A 26,326-nucleotide genomic window follows, 5' to 3' on the forward strand; every position below is an offset into this window, starting at 1 on the left:
TCCCTTTAAATTAAAAAAAAAAAAAAGTAATCAAAAAGTGCATTTTAAAAAAAGGAATTACATATGGATGCACGGATGTTTAAAAATAAATTGGCCAACGCCAGCATGATATTTTTCCACATTTTAATGTGTTTTTGTTGTTATTTATTCCCATCTTTGTCCAGGGAAACAAAAATCTTCACCCTAAGTAAGACTGTTAAAAAGCTTCTTCATCACATTGGGGTTTTTTTGGTTTTGTTTTGTTTTTAATACTCACAAGAAGAAAAAAAAAAAAGGCGGCGTGGAGACCAGAGATTATGGAATGTCAGTGAAATTCGGAGTCTTGTAGTGATGACAGATGGAATAACAGTTAGCGGTGCGAAATGGCTAGACACAACAATTTGAAACAACTACCAATGGGATGGCAAGGGATACTGCTGACTGACAAAAGATGGGGCAGGAAATAAGGTTTCCTATGCAACCAGTGTCTGAAAAGTCTGCTAGCAGCTGTCCGCTGCAAAGCGAGAGGTGGCAAGCGAAAATCACTTTATATGTGGACAGGGCTATAGCCAAAATTAATGACCAGAAATATTGTCCACTTGGATTTCCTGGTAGGCCAATATCGGTTGACGAGGGCAGCATGTCGACATCTGTAGTCCACTGCACAAACATGGTATGACCTGTAAATTGGTAACCTCAGGAGGTGGATTATGTTTGCCTCCGTGAATGAAGCTTCATATTTAGTAAACAGATGTGAATGATGATAATCTTCTGGTCTAACTCTTGGCAAGAAAGACACTATCCTGCACTCCTCACCCAAATGTCCAAATTTAAAACCCTTTGGGAAACAGTATCTACATGGACTGTTTGGCAGTCTGACCCAACAGAATATTCAAAATTGAACTTAACGCTTCAAGTAGAGTAAAAGTCGCTACAGGAACAGCTTAGTTTGGACATCTGGCTGCAATAACCCAAATGCTCCCTAACTGCAAAGTGTAATCCACCTCAGTTTTTTTTTTTTTTTTTTTTTTTAATAGCAAATTTGGTACAACATCCAAATGCTGTTATTATCAGATATGCATGTTTTCCCACCTCCTGTCACTCCGAGTTTAAAAAAGGAAAAAAAAAAAGAGAGAAACCACACCTCACTTTGGAGTACAAGAGAACAATTTATCTTCCAGATTCCTCCCTAACCAATGCTCCCTTTACTTTCTATGCAAACCTTCGAATGTGGGGAAACGCATTGACTTCTTGGCGGACTGAGTCAGTGACTAGACGGGACATTTTAAATGCTATATATAGGTAGACGACAAACTCCTGGTACCAAACTCCAAACACCTGTAAATATGTAACACTATATTTAAGTACTGATAATAATCCCAGTTTTGTTTTGTTTTTTCATTTCTTCTTTTTTTTGTCTTTGAAATTTTAAAGATAGAGTTGTATTTATCGTTGCTGTCAGCATATACCGTAGCTTGAAATGACAGCATTTGTACATAGGTCACCTTTTAGTATTATTTCACATTGAAAAGTAGAGGGCGTTTGTGATGGAAATGACTATTGAGTTTCTAATAGAGTTTCTCTCTAGTTTTGTATGGTAGAAGGAAGGATAGTGCTAACACGGTACAGTAGTGGCAGTCCACTTGTTTTTAAAGATATATATCACACACAAAAAACACACACGTATAAAGCTGCTAGATACAATCACTAATTTTATTGTGTTGACAGAGAAAATCAGCTATGAACGACTGTTAAACCTTAATTCTCCAACAGCATATAACGACAACGGTCAGTTTTGAAATGTTTGATTGCTCTGTGTGATGAAGTGGACACTTGTGCATGTGTGTGGGTGCGAGAGTGTTACTATATTGTGCCCACGGCTGTGTGTTTGTATGTGTGCGTGCTAGATTCCAGGTAGGTTGGCGGTGTGCATGTGCGTTGGTGTGTGTGTGTGTGTGTGTGTGTGTGTGTGTAACCAAATGTTTGGTTGGTTGTCTTTTTCTCCCATTGTAATCTGATTACCCTGCATTATTGCAAGCTGAACCAAGGTTTGATGAACCTGATTAAAACTTGCTGGCTGAGAAGCAAAATGTAGGATGTGCATTTATACAAAGTGTAGAGAATGCTGAAATAACACTTCTCATTCTGCATTAACCAGCACAGTGCAACTTCCTGTCATGTACTGTATTATATATGCAACATGTGTCTGTCCGCTTTAATATATATATATATTTTTTTGACCTGCATTATATAAAGACTTCAGTTTTAACCACTTTGCTGCTAGTCTTTTATCCTCTTTCAATCTTGGAAACTGTGCATATCTTTGGGAATGCATACAAGTGTACATTCTTGACATTGTGTAGATTAAGAAAGATGAAAAAAAAGCTATATAAACCTGTTTCTCTTCAGTGTATTGTTTTAAAAACGGTTACTTTTTACAGCAGTTGAGTGGTTATGTTTCAATTCTCCGATGCTTTGGTGCACTGATACTATACGTAAGCTTTTTTTCATCTTACAGCGCTCGATGTAACATTTACGTGATTAGTTCTAAATAGTGGAAGACATTTGTGTTTTGAAACTTGCAGTATAAATGGTACTATTCTTAACTATTCTGTAAAACACTGCCTGTTTTCTTACTTTTCGTTCTTTCACTTTCTCTATTTGTGCACATTTCTTTTTCCTGTGCATCTTTTTTTTTTTGGTTTCCTTTTAGTGCCATCTGCTTTCACATCCTGACAACCTCAAAAAAGTGCCTCACGTCCATCCTAGTTTCCATCTTAACGTCTCTTGTTCTGGTTTTATTGGTTTCTACACGTCTAGGTATTATCATGGTTCGAGAATACCAAGTATCTGTTGTAAAATTTATAGTACCAATAACTCATGTCATAGTTGTATTTTCTTTATACAGATGTAGCTTGTTACTTTTCATAAACATAATGTAAATATGCATACATATGTTTGTAACTGTTTTTATGTTACATCATACACTTGTAATTTGACATATCAAATAACATTATCATAATAAAATGGTGAGTTTTAATCTTTTGCCTGCGCTTGATTGATTTCTTGATCACAGCCAACATATACAATGTTGCATAGAGAAGACAAAATATAAGAAGACATACATTTAGTGAACCGCAACATTAAATGGGTGGGGACCTCTGAAGATTGACAACCAAGACTTCAGCAACAGATCCTTTAGGTTCTATATGTTGTGAGGTGGGACCACAAAATGTAGAACTAGTTCAAGCCCAAAACCCATCTAGCCATCAATTCATCCGTCTTCTGTCACTTATCTGGGGCAGTGTTGATGGGTCAGCAGTCAAAGCAGAAATGTCCAGACCTCACTCTCTGCAGACATCTTCCCCAAGTCTTCCAGGAGGATACTGAAGCATTCCCAAGCCAGTTGAAAGATATAATCTCTCAAACATGTCCTGGATCTCCTCCCAATGGGACATGGCCAGGAGGCATCCTAATCAGATGTCTGAACCACGTTAACTGGCTCTTTTCGATACAGAGGAGTAGCTGCTCTACTTTGAGTCGATGTCAGTGGTTGCAAAGGACGCTGCAGAAAAGACTTTATCAACAGCTGAGAGACCCAATGTGCTAAATTCCTACAAAATTCACAGCAACGTCTGCCGGTAATGGTATGCAATAGAAATGTGAGCTGGTTCTCAGAAGCCATGAAGGCAGAATTTTCTGTATATATAGAGGGCCTTTTAACATCGTGTTGTCTTCAATGACGTTCCTCAAAAAGATTCCTGATTATTCTTTTTTTTAATCTTTAGAACTTGCTAAGACTTAAAAAAAATTATTCTCACTTAGATGGGCAGTAGTATAATTAACAGTTATGTTGATAGGATTACAGACTCATTATCCTGCAGAATAAGGTTTCCACTATCAGGAAAAGCAGTTGTCATAAGTGGTTGTTAGTGGTCTAGAACATTAGGTGGGGGGTAGCACCCACATGGAAGTCAGGACAAAGTTTCCCAGCAGAACATTCCCTAGAGCATCACACTGCCTCCATGATGTTGGCGGCTTCCTTTGGTGCATCCAGCCGTCATCACTTTCATCATACCAGTCGGCTGACAGTTCAGTTCTGATGCTGATTACCCCATTGTAGATGCTTTCATATGTTTATCTACACTTTAAAATAGAGGATTTAAGTGTTCACCGTATATAATTGGATAAATATCCTCAGCTTTAATAATAAACATCAATAAAAGTGACTCAGAAATGCACTCATTGTGAGCACAGCGATGAGAGGGCCCTGCAGCAGTCCCACCGGGACGTCGCCCGGGTGGTGTTTGTAGTCAGAGACGCGCGTGTATCCCACATACAGAACGACACCAGGAAGAACTGGATGGTGGGTCGAACCAGTCTCGTCCATTTCCCCTGCATCCGGGTCTGGACATAGAGCTTTACACACAAAAGTACAGATTCGAGCTAAACTTAAAGGTTACATGCACATAAAAGAACCAATTTTTGTGGAAAAAGAACAAGAAAACAAACAAGACAACCCCCAGGTTAAGATTGGAGCCATTTATCTATAGCTACAATCTTTTCGGACCATTCCCTGTAAACCCTAGACATGGGTTCAAAGTCCCTTAATTGACCTTTCTCTTCCATTCTGATGCTAAATTTGGTCATAGGTCTAAATGCCTAAATGAGCTGCTGCCATATAATTGGCTGATTAGATGTTAGCATTTGTATTTGTCATCTATTTTCCGACATCAATGCACAAAGTTTATTGTTTTAACTTTAACAATATATACCTCTAATTTTGGAAATAGACACGCTTTACTTACAGTTTTGCTAAAACTGGCGGAACCTAGGCGGAACCAAAGTTGCGGAACGTAGTTCCGAAATTCGCCCGTTTCATTCCGGGTCATTGTCTTGGTCGGACCACAGTGGAGGCGGATATCCACGGTAACGGAATGAATGGATGCTAAAGCCCCCTGTGCTGTCATGTTTTTAGTAGATACACGCGCGTGAAACAGCTCGCGGCTTCAGCGATGGAGTGTGACATTTTGGACTCGTTAGAGCAGCTTGGGTAAGCGAAGTCACTGCTAGCATAACTGTTTAGCTTCCACATCCTGCGGCGTGTTTTCAATCAAAATAAAGCAGCCAAGACCCCCGTCTAACTCCTGGATGTGTTTGACTTTTGGTGGTGTGTGCTGGTCCGTAGCTATGACGGCCCTCTGCTTGAGGAGAAGGCGCTGCTCAGAGCCGCAGAAGGAGGCCTGCAGTCGCTTGAATATGTGGACCTCTGCAAGTGGCTGTCAGCCAGGTTAAAGCCCCTGTGTGACCTGGAGGAGAGCATCACCTCAGGCCCAGGTAAGCAGCATCCATTCTCACCTTAATCTGATCTAAAAAACAGTGTCTAATCTTTGCGCTCACATCTGTTTTGTTTGCTCTTCTCCTCCAAGACGATATGGACAGCCTCCAGCTGGAGATGAGTGGTCTGCTGAGGGAGCTGCACTGCCCCTGTGAAGTTTCAGGGATTCTCAAGGGCACTGGGCAGAAAACAAAAGACCATCTCAAGTTTGTCTGTATGTATCATTCTGTGTAATCCACTCTGTGGGCTGTAAACTGTAAGTAAGTAGGAAGATTAGATTTTTGTGTCTGTTTTTCAGTGTTTTTAAGCTCTGAGCTTCAGGCCGCCCAGATTGTGAGAAGCAGGCAAGTCTCTGATAAACAAGGCCAGAGTCCAGTGAACCAGGAGCTCACAGCAATCTGTGAAACTCTGAAACTACCTGTGCCAAAGGGACAGGAGGCCGCAGGAGTTTTCTCTCAACTTCAAAATAAGGTGAGGCTGTTTAAACTGCACGTGATTTCAGTTAGGATGAGCAAGAATAAGGCTCAATTTACTGATCAAAATGTATGTATAGTAGTAGCAGTGTGCGCAATTCTTTTACGGTAATTGCAAAACGATCAAACAAAAAAAGAAAATGAACAAAGATCTGCTCCTCCTTCTTTAACACAAGGCATGATGCAATCTTAAAAAAAAAGTATGCTATAAACCAGCGGTCCCCAAACCCCGGGCCTCGGACCGGTACCGGTCCGTGAGTCGTTTGGTACCGGGCCGCGAGAGTTGAGGCTCAGGTGTGAAATGTATGGTTTTCAGGGTTTTTATCGGTTTTCAGCGTTATTTTGTTATCATTTTTATCGTTTACTCGGTTTTCCTGGGTCTTTTCACGTGTGTTATGAATAAATCTTCTTTTTATCGGTACCGGTACTAGTTTTATTTTGTTGTATTTATCCGCGACACCTTAAAGGCCGGTCCGTGAAAATATTGTCGGGCATAAACCGGTCCGCGGCGCAAAAATGGTTGGGGACCGCTGCTATAAGCTGTAGATAAGAACCCACTCGGACACACTGAGAACATGCAAACTCCACACAGAAAGGCCTTGGGGAGATGGTGTGGTCGAACCCAGGACCTTCTTGCTGTGAGGCAACTACTGTCCCACCCATTCCAAAATAATCAGAGTAACACATAAAAAAAACCTCTTGGCTGTGTAATTTAAATGTGTAGCACTCTCTGCTCATTATTATTAGGTGGCACAGACAGACATCGACACATTTTCTTCCTGCATTGCTTCATTAGCTGTCAATACTTGAGATAGCAAGTTAGGAGGAAATTGTTGTGTGTGATACATTAATCATTGTATTTTTACATCACTGTCTCTCTTTGATCGTTTTGTTGTTGTTGTTGTTGTTTGTTTAACAGGTTGAAAACTTGCTTAAAACCCTTCCTGGTGCCTCTGTTGGAAACCCAGTGCTGAAGAAATCACTCAGTAGTGAACAGTGGGTATGTATATGATCGGCTAGTAGCTACACTGTACTGTGTATGTATCTGGTTGTATTGTTGTTACAGGTCTCTTTTTAATGCTTGCAGGAAAAATTACAAAGCATCAACGCAACTCTATCGTCGGAGTACGAATGTCGCCGCAGGATGCTGATCAAACGGCTCGACGTCGCTGTTCAGTCATTTGGGTGGTCAGACAGAGCCAAGGTATGTTTACAGTCACACTTCAAACTAACGTCTGCTTGTTTGAAGAATGTTTTGTGGTTATTTGGCGAATAGCGAGAAGCATTCAGATAGTTGTTGTGTTTTAGGTGAAGGTGGACAGCATGGCAGGAGCCTACCAGCCTAAGAGACACTCTCTGAGGCCTCAGTCCTTTGTGGACATAGCGGCGCTGCTGGCTGCCAGAGAAGATCTCTGCAATGTGGTGAAGACCAGCAGCGGCTCGAGCAGGGAGAAGACCGCTTGTGCCGTCAACAAGGTGCAGCAAACGTTTCCCACGGCCAGAATAGTCGGGCCGATTTGGACGTTTTCTTCATAGATGTTCTGTTTAACCTGTCTTTGCAGATCTTGATGGGAAGAGTACCAGATCGAGGAGGACGTCCCTCAGAGATCGAAGCCCCACCTCCTGAGATGCCCCCCTGGCAGAAAAGACAAGATGGCGGAGGTGGTGGCTGGGGAGGACGTGGTGGTGGGGGACGAGGTGGAGGAGCCTGGGGACAAGGAGGACGAGGTGGTGGAGGTGGATGGGGAGGAGGAGGAAGAGGAGGAGGTGGTGGTTGGAGAGGAGGTGGACACGGCAGACACGGAGATTACGGAGGACACAGTGGGCATGGAGGGAAGCAAGGACGGTACCAGTATTAGCTTCCACTCATTGTCTTTTGCTGGGTTTTGTTGTTGTTTTTGTTTTCTTGCGACACTAGACGTAGTTTTTCCACATGACCTCAACTGTTTGTTTGGTTTTTATGGATGAAAAGCTGATGGATGATTGTCAGTATTGGGTGGAAAACCTTAAGCTTTTATCTGTGCTCATCGTTCCCCCCCACATTTTTAAAGTGAAAGTAGCATTCAGTACATGAGTTTTCACTCATACAAAAGTGGCAAACACAAACACTGTGGCCATAATATTGCAGTTACAGTCCAAATGAAGACTGCATTCTAAACACTGGCAAAGTGACTTTAAATGATAAATCCAGCTGAGATCCTTTTATATACTACAAAAACAAAAACACATTCTGCAGCGTTCAGGTGTTAAGTATTTAGTGTTGCAGTAGTTTGACACAGCCTGTATCTTTAACATTGCTCAGCACATATACCATATCCATGCTTCAGAACAAAATGTAACTTCTTGCCTCTTGTGCATATTACTGTAAATTTGCACATCTGGAATATTAAGAGGCAGATGGATTGAAGGATTTTTAAAATGATGACTGCATTTTTAAATGTGACCTTTATAAATTACTAGCTCCCTATGCTGCATGGACTCTGATGACTGAAACCACTGCTAGCTGAATAACCCGATTACAATGAGGACAACTACACTGTAGTTCCATTGATTGATCCTTCAGTATGCCCCTTTAAGCACAGGAGACTGTTTTTATTTTTTCCCCTTCCAGGATCCTGTAATAGTTATTTATATAATGGTGAGAAGCCTTTTCTTGTTGTTTTTAATTAATAAACCTCTTTCAATTCTACAATCATGTTGTATTGAAATTATTAAAAAACAGCAGAAGTGGTATAGCACATTTCTACCACAAGGTGGCAGCATGGACTCACATAAATTGAAGCTACAGATGACAGTTTATTTCCAAGTTTTTATTCTTGGCTGAAAATAATTTCTACACTTTTTTTGTTTTTGTCCAATGGCATACCAAGTTCAGTTCAATAGAGTTTGTACAGTTTGTACAACAACCAATATTCATCAAAGCATACTTTTACATTGTGTACATTATGAACAACCTGTACATGGACAAAACGCTTACACCATATTTTCAGTCTCCAAACTAAGACTCCGTCTTTCTGCCAAAACCAAACAATCAGAAGGAAATTATGGTCACCCCCCCCCAAAAAAAGTTCCACTTAATAAATCTCAGCAACATTTCACCCCCTCCTGTTGAGTAACATGTTTCTTTGATGCAAAAAATCCACCAAACATCAGGTCAGTAAAACTAGTATTACTTTGGCATCCAGAACAATTTTGTTCTGCACAGGGAAAAAAATGGATCTGGATGCAACTCACAGCTGCAGCAGAGCAGCTAAACCCAACTCCGGTTTAATATGACTGCACAAGTGTTCATTAACAGTCTGGCAGCCATTTGTGGAAGCAGGAAGTGTATCTACAGAGTGACATTTCTCATTGGAGTCGGGACAAGTGTGGCAGCCAGAATACTGAAACTAGAGATACACCATCCACACAAGTTTGCACTTCAAACCGAGCACCATGGCCAGCAGAGGTGATGCAAAACTCAACACACTGCATGCACTCTTATGGTAACACTGTTGCAACACCACCTCCTTGTTTTTTTTTTTAGTTTTATGCCCTTCATTGAAACTTCATCTTCAGTTTAAGATAAAAACAGATGAATGCATTAAAAAAAAGATTTTCCAGTTTTACTCTAAACCCAGCATTTATTTTAGCTTTTTAAACCCATGCAGCAAATTTCTACTTTGATCAGTACAGTGTGTGTTTTCTTTTTTTTCCCATCACTTCCCATGCCTCTTTCAGCAGGTGTATTGGTTCAGTAAACAAATGTTGGGCAGGTATGGCGTCTTTAAAAAAAAAAAAAAAAAAAAGTACTATTAATAATACAGATGACTACACTAAATCACACAGCCATATCCGTGTTTATTGCATGAATTGGCATCCTTCTGTCTGCACCAGCAGAGGTCACTAAATAAAGTTTAAATCCATGGATTTCATATCAAACACATTTTCCAAGCTTTTCCAAACTTAAAAAAAATAAATCCTTCATTATCGGAATTAATAAAGCAACAGCAATTCAAAACATACTGACAATAAAAGTGTTCTTAGGCAAGTTAAAAATCAACCAATGATTTTTGATAGATATCTAAAAGAATTTTTAATGCAGCTTAATATTGGTTCTTTATGTACAGCATGGTACTCTGAAAGTGCTGGGCTTTATAAAGTAGCCAATATATGTAAGAAATAATATATAATACTGTTTAGAGACAGGTCACAAGTCTTTGTGCCCCTTCATGTGGCACAGCGTCTTGCACATCTCAACAATCGGCACCTCCCGGCTTGCCGGCTCTAATACACGGCCAGAACAGAATGTAAGCAGCCACCTTTCAGAACAGATTCAAACATCTGCATCACTGCACTGCAGTTTGGCACAACTGTGGAGCAAAATCCACTGCAATCATCTGTGCTGATGCCCGTGGTCAGATCAGCCGGGAGTTGCGGAGGTACTGGATGAGGACCCTGTACACGAAGGTGTACTGGGACAAGGTCTGAACCATCAGCATCCTCTGATTGCGTAGCGCCAACAGGTGCTTGGGAACATCCAATGGCTGAAAGAGAAAATATTCATTTTTGATAATACAAAGATAATACACAGAAACCCCCCCAAAAAAATCACTTAAAAAACAAAACAAAACAAAAACTCCTTCATTAGGGTAAGAAAATTACCTCATTGTGCTCTAGACACGCTATCATGATCTCAGACAGGATGACAACTCCAGTCCGACCCACTCCTGCGCTGCAGTGCACCAGCACAGGCTGGTTGGAGTTCTTTGGGTCACTGATGCTATTCGTGTGTCTTCTCACAGACTGGATCTCCTCCAAGTAGGCTGGAGAAAGATGAGAACGCAAACTTTATATTTAACTACATTTCTGGAAACCTGAATGTAGCAGAGGTTATTAGGCTCAAAAAGGTAAAGATCTGATTATAAACTGATACTGATCCACTCACTGAGGAAGCCTTTGAAGTCCTCGGGACAGCCGTGGTCAGGCCAGTCTGTATACTGCAGGTGCCAGACAGTCCTCTCTTGTTGCGTCAGGAGGTGTTTGATCTTTAGCCCAGTGGTGGCGTAGCAGCCGGACTCTGTGCGGAACCGCGTGGTGATCTTGAAGCGCCCATACGTCACTGTGTTGTGCCGGGAGCCAAGTCGGGGCCAGTATCTAAAGCTCTTTTCTCGACCGCTCTCCTGAACGAAGGAGATGATGCGCATATGTCAGTGCGCATAGAGACAGGGAGGGAAAAAAAAATATGAAGGAGTTTAAAATTAAATCAACATACCTCTTCGGCAGTGACCATGGCAATGATGGAGACACCCTGTTCCCACACCATCTGCCAGAAATCCTGACACGTGTGCGACATGGGACCCTGCGAGGCAATGTAATTCCACTCCTGCCCACCTACTGTCATCTAATGAGAAATAAGACATAAGGAGCATTCTCAGTCATTTCTTTTAAAAAGGGAGAGCCAGTGCAGCAGAAAATATTATTCATCCATGGAAGATGTTATGTTGTCATGCCTGAAACTCCAGAAAGAGGAAGAAAAGGTAACTAACACGCTGCCTTACCACAAACCATTAAGCACGACTGAAATTTAAGAGTCGCAGAAATCTGAGGGAGTATTTGCACAGTATTTCTAGTTATCTGGTTTGCAAATGTATGTACATACATCCCCAAAACAACTTACTCTAATGTGTGATGCATTGATGTAGCCCGTGTTGTTCTCTTTAGTGGGAACCAGCTCCACTCGGGTATCGTCATAAGGCAGGACGTCTTGGAAGCGGTTTCTGTCTCCGCTTTCTGGCAGCTGGGCGATCGTGTACTCCCCTCTTGGACGTTTTGGGATGCTCTCGTACTCCTTCAACACTTCACCCTTCTCCATGTGCTGCTCCAACACTTTGCACTGACAAATGCAAACGGAAAATATGTCACTGTCATGGACAATGCTGTCAAAGAAGATATTTTGGATGGAAGTGAAAATATATCAAATGCTTAAACTGAGAAAATGCATTCTTTTAACAAACAGGTCACAACAATGACTGTAAAATCAATACTGGATGTCTAATCTGTGGTTACACTCGGGTGGTGCTGCATGGGCTCAGGAACACATCCAGAAATTAGTGCCTGAACAGAGTTCACCGTGTCTCCCACAAATTCAAAGAAGTGATGTGTAATCATAATCCACAACCACCACTGTCTGTTCTGGGACAAAGCTCATTTTCACAGACTAATTGAAAATGCAAAGTCTGTTTTTCACATCATGTCCTCCAGACTAAAGAGGAAAGAAGCCATCATGCTTGTTATTAGCACTTAGTTCAAAAGTCTGCATCTCTGATGACAAGTAGTTGCATTAGTGCCTATAAAAATGGCATCTTGAATATTTCTAGAAAGCCAGCATAAATGCTGAAAGGCATATGCATACTGCATCTTTTACAGTAGCCTGGCTTCGTGGTAGAAGGAGCTGATCTAGCCTGCCTGTAGTCCAGATATTTCACCAACTAAAAACATCTGACATCACAGCATCAATGAAAAATATGACAGAGAAGACCTGTTCAGCAGCTAGAAGATAAAAGACAACATTCGTCTCCCAAAAGTCCAGCAGCTGGCCTCCTCAGTTCTTCAGACTCTTACAGACTGTTTTTGAAGAAGAGGAGATGCTACACAGTAGTAAAAATGACCCTGTCCCTGCCTTTTTGACTCACATTGCTGCCATCAAATTCAAAACATTTTCTTTTTCTCATTTGATGTTTTCTATGTTCCATTGTGAATAAAATTTATGGTTTATGGGATATGCAAATCATTCTGCATTTATTTAGTGTCCCAACTTTTTGGGTTTACTTTCACTGTTAGCGCAACAACCATAAAGATTAGCAATCCTTACGAGTTCAGTTGTGTTTCAAAGCTCTGAACAAGAACACGTACCCTCCATAAAAAGTCCTCCAAGAGTCTAAACGAAGTTCAAACACATCCCATTCACATAGAAAATCACTCACGAATTCAAACATTTTTAGATGCCTTACCCTTTCATCATTCGAGGCTCGTTCAGGCTCATCCTTAATCTCGCTGTGGACTGGCTGCCTGGATATGGACAGGCCATTGAGGTGGGCAACTTTCAGAGGGCCCATCTTCTTCACCTCTGACTTGGCTCCTTTTTTCATGCCCTAGAAAGACGTTAAAGTGGTGACAGAGAAGAAGTGAGAATGACAGTGAACCCCAGAGAATAGACGGACAAGAGGCGGGGACAACGCAGCCTCGCTGGGCGTTTCTAGAGGAATGTCACCTATCTGGTTTACCAAGGTAGACCGACCGCATTCTTTTCAAATACGTTTGCGTCATTACAAGCTGGCCACTGAAACTTCTTCTAATTCTTTCAGGATGTGCACTCATGTGATGTTGATGTAGGGCAGAGGCATCAGGTTACAGAGAAAGCAGTTTTTGTTTTCTGACGTTAACAGTGCAGCAACCGGCCAAAACAGAAACAGACTTAGGCTTGTACTACTGGCAATCACACTGACGATTCAAGAAAGAAAATCTTGTATGTTTTTCCCTTATTGGTGATTATTGTTAATCAGCACAGGTGACTGCGTCTTCACTGTCATTACAGTCTTACATTACAGTCTGCTGCAACTGCACGACTCCAAACCACTTTGCTTTCGAATGTATTCACCATAAATACATAGTGCACTTAGCGACAGTAACAAGTCATTAGGTATACAGTAAAACCAGTTTTATGTGTAGGTAATTATTATAGGAACACCAACACAGGAAAAAAAACCCAAAAGACAACAACCCTGGTCTCAGACAAACCAAGCTAGTGTCACGTAAAAACTTGTTTTCTTGTTAGTAATGTGTACATCATTGTAAAATTATGACAATGTTGTTAAAAATGAAGCAATATACAACAAAATTAAATGTCTAAAATAAATAACAAATAAACCTAAAATAACTGCATATTGTAGAAAATGATATTACCATGTCTTTGTTGATCATCAAGTGGGTATAGGAGCTATTTAAATACCATGCAAGTATCAAAACACTTGATACACAGAAATGCACACAGCCCATATTTAGGAACTTTGCCTGTAAACATGCCATCAGGGCTTATATAAGGCTGTGTGTCACAGCTATACAATTATGGCTATCCAGACACACCTTCCAACCTCAGGCAGCAGCCTTGCAGCCTGCCATTATTATCTTCTTGCAAAAGATGCTTCTGCGAGCTCTAAAATGTCTGAGCTATGAGCAAATGCTCTGTTCTTTGTTGTAAGTGCGAACACAAGTATCTTTATGCGATTCTGCCATCTGAGGCACTGAAGACCCAGCAGATTACTTTGATTTTTTTGAGGGCAATGTCACCACAACAACAGTGAAATACTTGTGGCTAACATTACATTAGCTCCGATTGTACTCCCACAGGCCAGAGCTATGTCGTAATTATAACCCTGAGGGATAATCAGAAATTATGGAAACTTTAAAACCGATCTGAATCCAATAAACAAGGACTGGGTTGGGTCACTGGTTTTCATGTCGCCTTTCGTGCTTCAGAACAAGCCAAACTCAGCTGGCTTGTTTTCCCCTCGGCCCTTTAGATGTTTGTTTCTCTCCTGCTCTGTGCTCCTATTTGCTGTGTTTTAATGCAGTTGAGTTCCCAATAAAACTATGGGAAGAGTATAAAATGGGGACACAAACACAGCCCATTAGCTGGGATCTGTTTAATTTTTAAACCAGACACCTCTTACAAGCTATTTCCCAAGCTGTTTCTCTGCATTAAATTTATTTTATTTTTTTTATAACTCTCTTGTTTGCTGACAAAATCAACATTTGGGTTAGTTCCAAACAACTACTGTAATTAGGGCTCTGTTTAAAAAAAAAAAAAAGTTAGAATGTTTAATTCACGTCTTTTCTATCAATCAGGTCATATACATGTGCTGTACTCCCATTGGCCGCTCCTTTTGCTGAAAGATATGTGGCTTCAGCTTCAATACTTTTAAAGCTATAGGCACCAAAAGAGCTAATTTGGAGCGAGGTGGAGTGAGAAGAAAATTGGTCTGGAACAATGACCAAAAAAAGAAAAGCCCAGGAAGAGTGCTTTTCCAACTTTTTTATTAATGCACTACCGTACTATGCTCCTACTGTAAAGAAATACATTGATCTATTATAGGTAATGTAGGTCCAGTCATCCATCCCTCTCACCAGCCATCTCCACCAGCTAATGTGAGGGAGTAGCGAGACGTTCCCAAGCCAGCTGAGAGATGTAATTTCTCCAGACTGATTCTCATTCCTGCCACTTTATCCTCGGCTCCATTGTGACCTGGAGGCCACCACCTGATGAAGTCAGTGGGACCATATCAGCTGCCAAATGCAGAGGTGAAATCCTGAGGCCATCAAAGTGGAAGCTTTCTGCCACTTGGCTAAACCTAGAAGTTCTGTATAAAAATTATAAACAGAATCCGTGACCAGGGCAGCCCTGGCGGAGTCCTACATGCATTGAGAACGAGTCTGACTTATTTGCTGGCTCCAAGCTCCTGCAACAGTTATAGTGTTCAAATGGCTTGTAGTAACAGGGCAGTCAGTCCATACTCATGACGCATGCCCACAGGATACTACAAAGGACGCAGTCTCCAAGTCCACAAAACACATGTGGACTGGTTGGGAGAACTCCCAGTTAAAAAAAAAAAAAAAAAAAAAAAGAAACAGCATATTATTAAAATACTCTGAACAACGAGGGAAATTTGGAAACAAGACTCACCGCGGGAGGTAAACCTTCTACTGCTTTCTTCCCAGGAGGAACATCAGACACAGGCCTCTTCTTGAAGTCTTTCTTGGGCCTCGGCTTCTCCTGACCACTCAAGTCTCCCTCTGAAACCGAAGGCATAATCCTGGGCTGCTGTAACTCTGATACTAGGTACAGTGGCTCACGTTCATGGATCAGGGTATGAACCTTATAGGTTAAGGTGCTGGTTATAGAGGGGTCAAGAGAGGAGCCTATGGGATATGCAGGAGGAGGCTCTGTCGGAGTCTGCTGCTGCTGAGGTGTCAGGGAAGAGAGAGATGTCAGACTGTGATGCTGCTGTGGCGGCTGCTCGGGAACGAATGCCTCCTGAGAAAGTGGTGTGTGACGTCCACTGTCATCTTCAAAGTCCTCTTCTTCTCCGCTACTGTGAACTAGCATGGTGGCGTCTGAAAGGGACTTTTTATGTCCGTACTGCACATCTTCCTTAATGTCTTCAATGTCTTCTGGATTTTTTTGTTCTAAAAACACATTGAGCTGGGATCCCTGAGAGCGCCCGCCATGCAGCACTGGAGGAGGTGTGGCCATTTCAGCTGCTGAAGAAGACGCCGTGCGCTCTTTGACCCTCATCCCCTCAAAACTTTGCGCCAACCCAGCAATCTCAATGGAGTTACGTTTCTGAGCATGGTACTGCTGCCTTTGTGGAGGTCCGCTGTAAAGAGGCTCTGACACCTCTTGCAAAGAGTGTGCAACGGGCAGGCTGTCCTCCTGAAAGGTCTGGACTGAGTGGTGCACACGCCTTGTTATAATCAGGTCTGGATTGCTGCTGCTGACGTACAGGTGACGTGACAGATCAGGTGTGCTGTTAGCTGGTCTAGGATGAGCGTATGGGTAAGGTGGAGGTGATCGGTACACGTGTGTCTTCATGATGTTGGGGGCTGGATACTCTTGTGCCTGTTGTAACTGGACATTTGTGAGCTCTGGGACACTTACTGCCCCCACCACAGATCGCCTCTCTGTAGGGTAGGGGTATGGAGAAGGGCTGTGGAAGCTGGAGCCCAAATGCAAGGGATAGTGGTGGTGCTGAGCTGCCCCGCCATGCTCCCCCCTGATTTCTGGCTGGCTGTAAACTAGAGGGTCTGGTCTACTGTAGGCATAGGAGTTTCCAATATTTAGGTTCCTCATAGAGTGGCTTTGCCTGTGCTCTTGAGACAAAACCATTCCTCCCCCTGCACCTCGGTTCTTCTGACGCATCACTGTCTCATAATCGGGAGTGGCACGGTAGGAAGGTGGGATGAGAGCGCTGTGCCGGTGAGAGGGGACGTAGTCTGGTCTGGTTATGTCGCTTGTAATAGAGGGGTTGGAGGACATGGGTGAAGGCTGAAGGTAGTGCTGGGGATTGGTTAGGGAGCTGGTACTGTGGGCACTGTACACGCTGCCATTACGTAAACGTCCTCCACTACTGTATTCTAGAGGAGAGCAGTCCAGGCTGGTCTGAGAGTGGTAGTAGAAACCGTTCTGACTGTTCATGTACAGGTTGTCTATGAGCAAGTGAGAAAATCCCATTATAACTAAAGAACAGTTTAAGCATTTAGACGTAACCAAAACAAAAAAGACAAGAAGAAGAGTTTACCCTGTGATGATGTGTAAGGCTCTGTGAAATGGCCATTGTAGTGCATTTGTGGAGGGGGCATCATGTAGGTCTGCGGCTTTGGCTGGAAATCAAAAAAGAAAAAAGAAAGAAAGGGATTTAATCAGTGCTAATATGAGCCAAACGCTGCCAAGGAGCAAAGAATCAAACACTGCTTCTAAACAATGATTATTCATTATAACAATACCCACTAGAAAGAGTGCAAAAATTTGTCAACTTTTCAATTAAAAACAAATGCAGAATTATTTTTCTTAAGGACGCGTTTCAAAATAAACTACTGTTTTACAAGACCATTATGCTGTAAGCTGTATGTATTTTCCTTCCCCCCACATTAAATACATTTTCTTTGTTTGTTTTTTTAATAAAGCAAAGATGCAACTTTTTAAATCTGTGTGTTTTAAGTGAGTGTGGGCATTACCAGAGATACCCTAGTAGAGGATCTCCGTCTGACTGGGTTGACAACTGTGGGCTGGGGTTGGCTAGCAGAGGAAAAAAAACCCAAAACAAAACGTGAGTCAGCAAAGATGAACTTACCCACTACTGCTGTTACAAAAAAAGTGTTTTGCAATACTTGATGTTGTTCTTGGACACTGATATGGCACACCTGGAAAGGTGCAGACCAGGTTAAGTCCATAAAACATGTCGTGCTATTCTTCTCCAGCACACCAGTGTACATGCTTGATGAGTCATGTTTTGATTTTACATTCACTTTTCATTTACCAATTGTTAAAGACAGTTTAGCAGAAGTTAGATTTTCTCTTAACAACACAACGCACTGCCCAAATAAAATGCAGTCTAACCTTGTTTTAGACTTGAAAATATGCAACACAGAAGTGAAAGAACGTGACTAAGCTCTTCGTCTCATGAAAGTATCTGACTCATTACTCAACACGTATAGAGTTCTGACACTCATAATAGTCCCTTGATTCAACCCAACGCAGTTCAGTTACATTACTTCTAGATTCACAGATGCTGAAATTCATCTAAAAGTCAATAAAATGTGCGTCCCTGTGTACTGGTTTTAAGTAGTAACTCAAGTCTAAAAATGTATTTCACTTAAATTAAGAATCACTGTGTGGTTCAAAACCCAAGGCCCGTTTCAAATATGCAGGAAGCGTATTTGTGGTGGCACTGTTGGGTAAGCAGCTGAAAGGAATGAATAATGGCACTTGTCTGGCAGGCATACTGTAGGCGTTGGCTGACTGTGTTCCTCACCCCTTATTAGAAGGCAGAGAGGGACGAGAGAGCATTGGAAAACGAGGAAAGGATAGAAAGAGAAGGGACTTCTGGGAGCCCTCAGAAGGCAGGGGGTCACACTCCTCTCTGAAGAGAGAGGAGGAAAGGAGTACAGACATGAGACTACACCAAAGATGACACCCATGCATAAGACAACGATGAACAAAGAGACAGCTTGGGGTAGACGGGTGGAGAGAAAAAAAACACTCACAGGCTACTCATGTTAATCTTATAAAACTTGAGCCTGGCCAGACACATCCGGCACACATATTTGGAGGTTTCCATGTCTTCCTACACATGAGAAAGAAAAACAAAAATTAGATGGCTAAACATGTGGTACGGACTAGTATTTGCTTAGTTATGGACAAATAAAGGCAATCCTGGGAATGCCAGTGTGATTTCATGCCCCCCCACACACACACACACACACACTATGCTAAGGTTAATGATGAAGGCCATCTCCAAATTATCAAAATCCAATAACAGACAGCAATGTCACTAGGGATGGAAAAGACACTGCAGTTACTCACGGTCTGATACTGAACACTCTCTTCTCTGTTGGCTAGCTCCAGGGCAAAGAAAGACCTGTTGTGACTCATGTTGTTAATATCATGCCACCTACACAGCCAATTAAAGCACAGCGGCACAGAGGAAGAAAGGAGGGGGGAAGAAAGGAAAAAAAAACAACACATGATGTCATGGTGGTCACAAAACCTCAGGGCGTTTTTACAGACATGGTTGCTTTAAAAACATGCAAATGTGGGAGTCAATCAAAAGCCATCTAGAACTCATACTGGTACATAGATAAATACTTTAATGTTCACATACTCACAAAACTGACAGATAACATTCCCAAACATCCTTATCAGCTATCACAGTCTACTTGACCCACTACCTCCTGAGCCATATTCAAGGCTGGAGAACATTAAAGAGACAACCTTAACCAAGAATAGCTTGTAAGTAAGCTGTGCCACAAAACTCGGGTCTTCCAGATTGAGTTGTGTGGGCGTCAGACTTTTGTTTCCCCCTCATTCTTAGAAGTAAATCAGATTTCAGTTCTTTAGGTATAATTGCAATCATTTTTCCTAGGCTCACCTGTATAAAACAAGCGGACGCTCGCTTTTGTGCTTGACAAAGATGCCGTCAAGGCAGGAACCCAGGGTAACATCTGCACCTGTATTGTCCTGTTATGACCAAAGGAGAATTTGGTAAGCCAGTGTCATACTTGTTAAAGGATCCAGTGATGATCTAGTGGCTTTCACAGACCTACCTTGGCTTGAAAGGTTTCTTGGCCATAGCCCTCCATTTTCTCAACCTCCTGCATGTACAACATCTCTGCCTCTGGAACTGGCAAACCCCTGAAAAGATTTTTAAAAAAATATCAAGAAAATGATAACAGTACTGTGACTCATATAAACATATTAATCAGAAGAGATGTGTATTAATCAAAACAGGCTTTATATGTATTTGCTTGTGCATTTGCTCCAATTCTGTGTGACGGTGGGGTTGGAGCCAATCCCAGCTGTCATGAAGCATGAGGCCAGGCACACTCTGGACACACACGGAGACTGATGACCGCTCACGCTTAAGTTAATCTAACCTGTACATCTTTGGACTGTGGGAGGAAGCCATTGTACCCACAGGTATAGGAAGAACATGCAAACGTGCCACCCAGTGGATTCAAACTCAGGATCTTCTTGCCGTGTGGCGACAGTGCCCAACCTCTCACCTCCGTACCACTACTAAAAGGTCTTTTTCTCCTAACAACAGCTTTGTTGTTAGGAGAAACAACAAAGCTGTTGTTAGGAGTTGTCAGGTTTGAATCTCAGATAAATGCCATTTAGCCCCTTATTGTGCATCCTCAGTCAGATATTTAGGGAACCCCAGTTTGTAAAATGGTCAAGGATCAACAGAAAGGCTTCGAGTGTAAAACAGTTTGTCGTCCTCTGAAACTTTCATCACCTCATGTTTCCTAGGAGATACTAAAAAGTTAATGACATTATAAGTAGAAGTGACACAGCTTTATTAACAATTTGTTTACTTTTTTTTTTTAAATCTCATGAGGTAAAGATAGTCATTAAAATCTGATGAATGACAGTTTGTTAAATTAACTGTGTTTACGGTTGTTACAAAAATCGACTAAATGTGTTATTTGCCTTAAATGTTTACATTATACATTCCACTTCGAATAGAGACGACCAAGAACCAAAAGCCACAACTCACTGGCTCTGAACAGACCAAATCAGAGCCAGTGAGTTTCCTCTGCTCGCCATTTGTGTGACCGGGTAGACTGATACTTCGAAATCTGGCTTACTTGAAGGACTGATAAAGAAGAGCCACTTTCTGAATGGCCTCTTCCAGCACTCGCTCATCCTGAATCCAGTCCTGCAAAGACAGAGCGAGAGAAACGTGTTTGATCCAATCCACGCAAAAGAACATCTGAATTTAATGGAGAACAAGTGGAGAATGCTTACAATGGGGAACAGTTCAAACTTCTGAAGGAATTCCTGGGAATCATATCGATTAAAGTCTCCAAAGTCAGCTGTGGGCAAGAAGAAACAATAGAGCATAAAGTACAGACATTTGTAGCAAAGCAGACTCCAAGGCTCTCTCAATAAATCCTATGTCTATTTCTGCTTGCAGTACAATTCAAAATAGACATTCAGGACTTGCAGAACGGTGTAATGCCTTCTGGAAAGCTGTAGTGTATGATGACATGATGGACTAAATTTAGAAGGGGAGATGTTCGTTTGTTAGCCTGCCAGCGTCTGATAACGTTACAGCCTCAGGCTTCCTTCTGGCAACATTAACAGCTTTTCTTTTTCTTTTTTTCCCCAGACATCAGCTGTGCTTAAAGGCTACAACTGTCCTCCATTCCCAACTCTGCTGCACGTTACACAAAACAGGAGCAACACAGCTTTACTCGCGGCACACTGCACAAGTTTTCATTGCAAACAAAGCACAGACTAAATATGAAGGGCAACTGCAAGAAGATTCAGTGTGCTTTTCTAAACATTGAATGTTAGTCAGGCATTTGAATATGGCTGCAGCAGTAAGTGATCTCAGCAGCACAGCTATGCTGTAACACCCAGGCAAGTAAGCTGCAGCGCCTGATATAACTTTGCCAGCACTGTCTGAGATTCTTCCAGCTGAGCGAACGTTACAGGAGCTCAAACTCAAGCAAAGAGTGTTCAAATTCACTCACTGTTGATCAGTTTCATAGATCTGTTTAGGATGTAGAGTTCGTCTTCAGTGCTGATATATATATATATATATATATATATATATATATATATATATATATATATATTACAAAAATTGTAAAAATGTTCTTATAATCTATCCGTTAAACAGCTGAACAGAGGTTTCTGACAAACTACTGTGAGGAGCAAACCTCTAAAACAAGATGTTGAGATTTAAAAAAAAAAAAAAAAAAAAAAGTACCATTAATCCCAACAATTTGTATGCAACTTGATTTCATTTTTTTAGCTGTGCTTTAGGAGGAAAACTAGACTTCTATTCAGAAATAATTGATGAAAACTCATTTCCAGTACAACTCCTGCAATCTCTTTGCTTGAGGACTTGAGACCCCTTTATATTCGCAGCACTCGTCGTGTTTCTCGCAAAAATAACGTCGCCACAGCTTAAAGCGGACCATGGTTAATGTTTAATCTGTCCTCTTGCTTTTTTTTTTTTCCCCTGGTACAGGAGGAGCAGTCTTGTACCAGTGCTGATGCTGTAACTTCTATGCTTCTGTAATGACACATCCATCATTAAACTGGTAGTGAAAACTGACATGAACACATACTCATGTCTTCTTCCTGGCTGCAGTATCAGCAGCACTGTACCAGGTCAAAAAAAACCTGCAATGTGCACAACTGAAACAACACAGAGCAGCTTGCACCAGAAGATGTGACACCACACTGAACACGTTGTGCCATCTGTGAGGGCAAGAAGGAACACAGGACTTACCAAACTACAAATTCTGCCATCAGGCTAGTATAATACATCCACAATACCTTGCACTGCCAGGCTGGCCAAACGTATAGCTTGTTCGAGTGAGCACGATATCCTGCCCTCTAAAACATCTTTCTTCAGTTGCAGGTAATACTGATATCTGTAGCGAGAGGAAGTAACTGTTAGGAGCAGAAGACTGGCAAGAAAAACAAGAACTATCTTCATGTTTCAGATATAACATCATTAATTACAAAACATCTAGCATACAGCACCAGATAAATTAACACTCAATGTTTAATGGCCAAAAAAATAAATAAAACAAAAAAACCGTACAATCAAGTAAGAGTGTTTTAACTACTGTAGCTGATAGTCAGTACAACTTTTTAATACTTGATGTGGCGGCACTAAATTTTGTCTAAAATTCTCTAAGGTCTTTCTTGCCAGTAGTCTTGAGCGACAAACAGTAAAAGAGAAAAAAGGGCAGTGGCTTTGTAAAGACACTTCCTGCCACTGATCACCTTGTGATCTCCTGTTGCAGTTGGGTGACACTGGGTATGTAAAACACGACTCCAAAGTAAACGGTGGGCTCCAGCCCATACTTGTCCAGCTGCTTCTTCAGTGGCTTCTCCAAGTCAATCCATCTCTGCTGGTTCTGCTTGTTGAAGTACCACAGGCTAAAGTATGTTATCTAACAAGCAAAAAAAAAAAAAAAAAAAAAAGCAAGAGGACAGATTAAACATTAACCATTCTAGGGTAAACTGTAATCCAGGCAGGCACATTTAGACTTATATTACATATTAAAGACTAGACCAATAGGTTACCACTTAAGAGCTCAGTGCCAATGTAAATCTGCTTGTCTTCTCCTGTTTATAAATATAACACAGACCTTAAAATCCAAAGTTGCAATGTCTGAAATTCTGGCAATGTTGGCGTGATATCCACAAATGTTTAGAAACCATATTTAAGAACACATTTCCATTTGACACTTTCACAGTGTATATGTGGGTCACAGCATAGAATAACGAATGAAGGCAAATGCTTAATGGCAGTACTACTTTATGACGGGGAAATAAATCCAGTGAAACGTGAGTACAATTTGAAGACTGGCTAAAAATCATTTATGAAAACTACTCAATGGAAAGATTGCCATTTTTGTTATAAGCACAGCAAGATAAATTTACAAAATAATGAAACGCTTATATCATCCCACTTAGGAAACTTAGATTAACTAGAAAGGCTAAATTATATAATTACCAATATGAAAACAGACAGAGGAGCTTAAAAACTTATCTATATAGAAATAAGACTAGAGACACGAGGTTTTTCTGTTTTAATTTAACGTCATCAGTGAAATGAAATTTTCTCAAAAAATAGGAACATTAATACGAATTGTCTGGTTCTTTTTATGTAGCTGTTATGTATCATCTAAAATAAATCTAAAATCGAAGACTTCTCTAGATTGTGCTGCCCTCTCTATCCGAATATCCCACAATGAACACTGGTAAGAGAGCAGCTGGAAAAAACAACTAGAAATTTGTTTACTGGCATTTTACACTGGTCAATAGCTGCTGTCTATGAGTAAGCACTGTGTAAACATTACAGAAATTTGTTTTTATAGCAATACTAAAAAGTTATATTCAAAATACAGGACCTACTAACCCAGATACATCCATGGTTGAAATGCAACAGTGAATTGTGCTTTTTGTAGTTTAACAGACTGACTAGTTCACCACATGATTCGCCTAGTAACTCTACTAACACTAAAAAAGCAAACAATGTGACATAAAGTAAATGAAGGTGGAGGCCTTGCATTAGCATCTCTAACCAAACATGCTAAATAAATGCCAGACTTGGACATGAACCTCAGTACATTATCTTTCATGTTGCTCAATGTGAGTTACATATATGTGTATGTAAAGCATTTAACTGGGAAATGATTGAGTCATTACATCTTGGGTAATATTATGGGAAATGACATTATATGAGTAGACAATGACAAACTGGTTATCATAGTTTCTGTTGTTCTGCTTACTAGTTTCAAGTAAGAATGTGACCAGCAGACAATGGTCACAAAAATACTTTGTTGCTGAGATGGCAGGTCTTAAAGAGTCCATATAAGAGAGAACAATCAGCACTTGTATTGCGTGAAAAACACCTACATACCTCTCTTAACTCGAGTCTCTGGGCTACTGCCTCCAAACATTCCTGTCCAGTGCTCTCCACTGAGAGTGTAAACTCAACAAACTCTCCATTGAGAAGCTGAATCCGTGTGACAAGACAGCTCTTGCTTGAAACAGTATACCTTCGAGTCCTTTTGAGTTTTAAGCCAAACGGCAAGGGCATGTTTCAGGCGTCTTAAACAGTGGAGAGGGGGTCTCCACTCAGGCCAGAGGAAGTATTCTCCTTGATGTCCACAAAGTTGTGATAATGTAACAAGTCAGGGGGGTCATCATCAGCACACAGGTCTGAAAAGTCAGACGGAAAAATCAATCAGATGAGCATCCAAGACCCACAACCAAATCTAGCTTTAAGAGCGTGGCCTTACTCATCACTAAAGAATATGTTACGATACTTACCCTTAAAGACTAGACTAACACGGGGATTACCGTAAAGTAATCCCCTTAATGCTTCATTTTGACAGCAATTGGGTCTCAGTAACGTTACAATTCCTCCACCTCTTGAGTTGTTTAACAATCTGGGCACAGCAGAAAGGGCAAATCCTACGGATGTCCCCTCTGACCTGTGCACTTACTGCTAACTAATATGGTCTTTTTACTACGCCTATGGCTACAGTAATCACTTTCCGGCGAATAGTCTGATCCAAACACCAACAAGTGCGACCGATTCTATAAGAAGCAGGCACTTCAAAATCATAAACCATGCATCCATTATATTTCAAATTATTGATAGTTACAATTGGACTTTCTTTACTGCTACAATTAAAACGCTTGGTCTACATATTTGGTATTATCTAGCTGCTTTTAAGTCACTTTAAGAAAATCCATTACATTCACTACAACTGGCTTGGAATTAGCGTTTACGCTAGCCCGCTAACTTCCAGCAAATAGACGTCGCCCCCGGTAAATATTTTTTTGGGGAAAAAAACATCAACGTTACCGTTAGCCACCAGATGCAACTTGGTAGTCCAACTATTGGTCAGTCCTTAGGGATTCCACCACCAAAGTCAATGGATTGCTGCTTACTGGATAACTATTAGATTATCAGGCAGTTTGTTTGTCTGTAGTTTGTTCTGGATCCAAACTAACAGAGCCCCCATGCCATTTGGTCCAAGTGTTCACTCCAAGTTCCAAGCGTGTTTCGCTTCCTGGGATTAGAAGAGCAACAAGTGTTTCGGTCTTCATCCGCGGCGCTATTGCTTTGGCGTTTGTTTGATCAGCCTTCAATTCATTCCTGGACTACACTGAAATCAACACCAACTCAACTAAACATTTATACAAGCTAGCTGGTTAGGTGTATTTTCATAAGCAAACTGTTTAAAATCTATTGTAGTTCCTCTGGAGCGGAAGGATACATGCAGGTTTTCAGAGCGATGACATCAGACAGCTGGAATGCCGAGCAGTGAAAATGCCAGAAATGGGACAGCTGTCAGGCACTGCTGGCGAGGACCTGTCTGTTTACTTTTTACATCGACCCATAGCTTAGTCGACAGCTGTAATGGCAAACACACGATATTGCAAAATAAATAGTTTCAAGATTCAAGCATAACGAAATCCCTGACACAGTGCACGAAAATTAAATAACAGATAAATATAAAACCTTTACTGACAGAATAATACACACACACACACACATAATTTATATGTGTGTGTGTTTGTGTGTGTACATTTATTAAGCACCGTAAACACTGGTACGTATTTAAAAGATTTAAAAAATAAGAATTTACTTGAGAATTTACTCATTGAAAATGAGTTATTAAAATGAATGTGTATGAGGATGTAGACATGTATAACTGAACAGTAGAATATTGC

At 41.2% G+C, this 26,326-nt stretch overlaps 2 protein-coding genes across 3 annotated transcripts; one reads left to right on the forward strand and one right to left on the reverse strand.

Moving 5' to 3' along the window:
- Positions 1-4,854: 4,854 nt before the first annotated feature.
- On the forward strand, positions 4,855-8,482 carry fam98b (family with sequence similarity 98 member B). Its single transcript, XM_084914749.1, has 8 exons — positions 4,855-5,032; positions 5,168-5,316; positions 5,409-5,531; positions 5,616-5,788; positions 6,710-6,790; positions 6,878-6,994; positions 7,099-7,266; positions 7,353-8,482. Exons 1-8 carry the CDS (start codon positions 4,995-4,997, stop codon positions 7,647-7,649), a joined length of 1,146 nt encoding a protein of 381 aa, XP_084770875.1. The 5' UTR covers positions 4,855-4,994; the 3' UTR covers positions 7,650-8,482.
- Positions 8,483-8,585: 103 nt separating this feature from the next.
- On the reverse strand, positions 8,586-25,805 carry ptpn21 (protein tyrosine phosphatase non-receptor type 21). 2 transcript variants are annotated; one of them, XM_084914747.1, is made up of 20 exons: positions 25,455-25,805; positions 24,501-24,802; positions 22,856-23,025; positions 22,400-22,497; positions 20,855-20,922; positions 20,695-20,765; positions 19,651-19,738; positions 19,476-19,564; positions 18,911-18,998; positions 18,592-18,671; positions 18,360-18,467; positions 17,563-17,623; positions 17,127-17,208; positions 15,512-17,034; positions 12,783-12,923; positions 11,450-11,665; positions 11,045-11,173; positions 10,718-10,952; positions 10,435-10,595; positions 8,586-10,316 (listed from the first exon to the last, which is right to left on the reverse strand). In XM_084914747.1, exons 2-20 carry the CDS (start codon positions 24,678-24,680, stop codon positions 10,188-10,190), a joined length of 3,717 nt encoding a protein of 1,238 aa, XP_084770873.1. In that variant the 5' UTR covers positions 24,681-24,802; positions 25,455-25,805; the 3' UTR covers positions 8,586-10,187. The 2 variants fall into 2 exon arrangements, with proteins under 2 accessions (XP_084770873.1, XP_084770874.1); XM_084914748.1 differs by lacking the exon at positions 18,360-18,467 and having other exon boundaries at positions 25,455-25,802.
- Between the last annotated feature and the right edge of the window lie 521 nt (positions 25,806-26,326).

Source organism: Perissodus microlepis, chromosome 19 (assembly GCF_051167445.1).
Source record: "Perissodus microlepis isolate ML-2025 ecotype Zambia chromosome 19, ASM5116744v1, whole genome shotgun sequence".
Lineage (NCBI taxonomy): Eukaryota > Metazoa > Chordata > Actinopteri > Cichliformes > Cichlidae > Perissodus > Perissodus microlepis.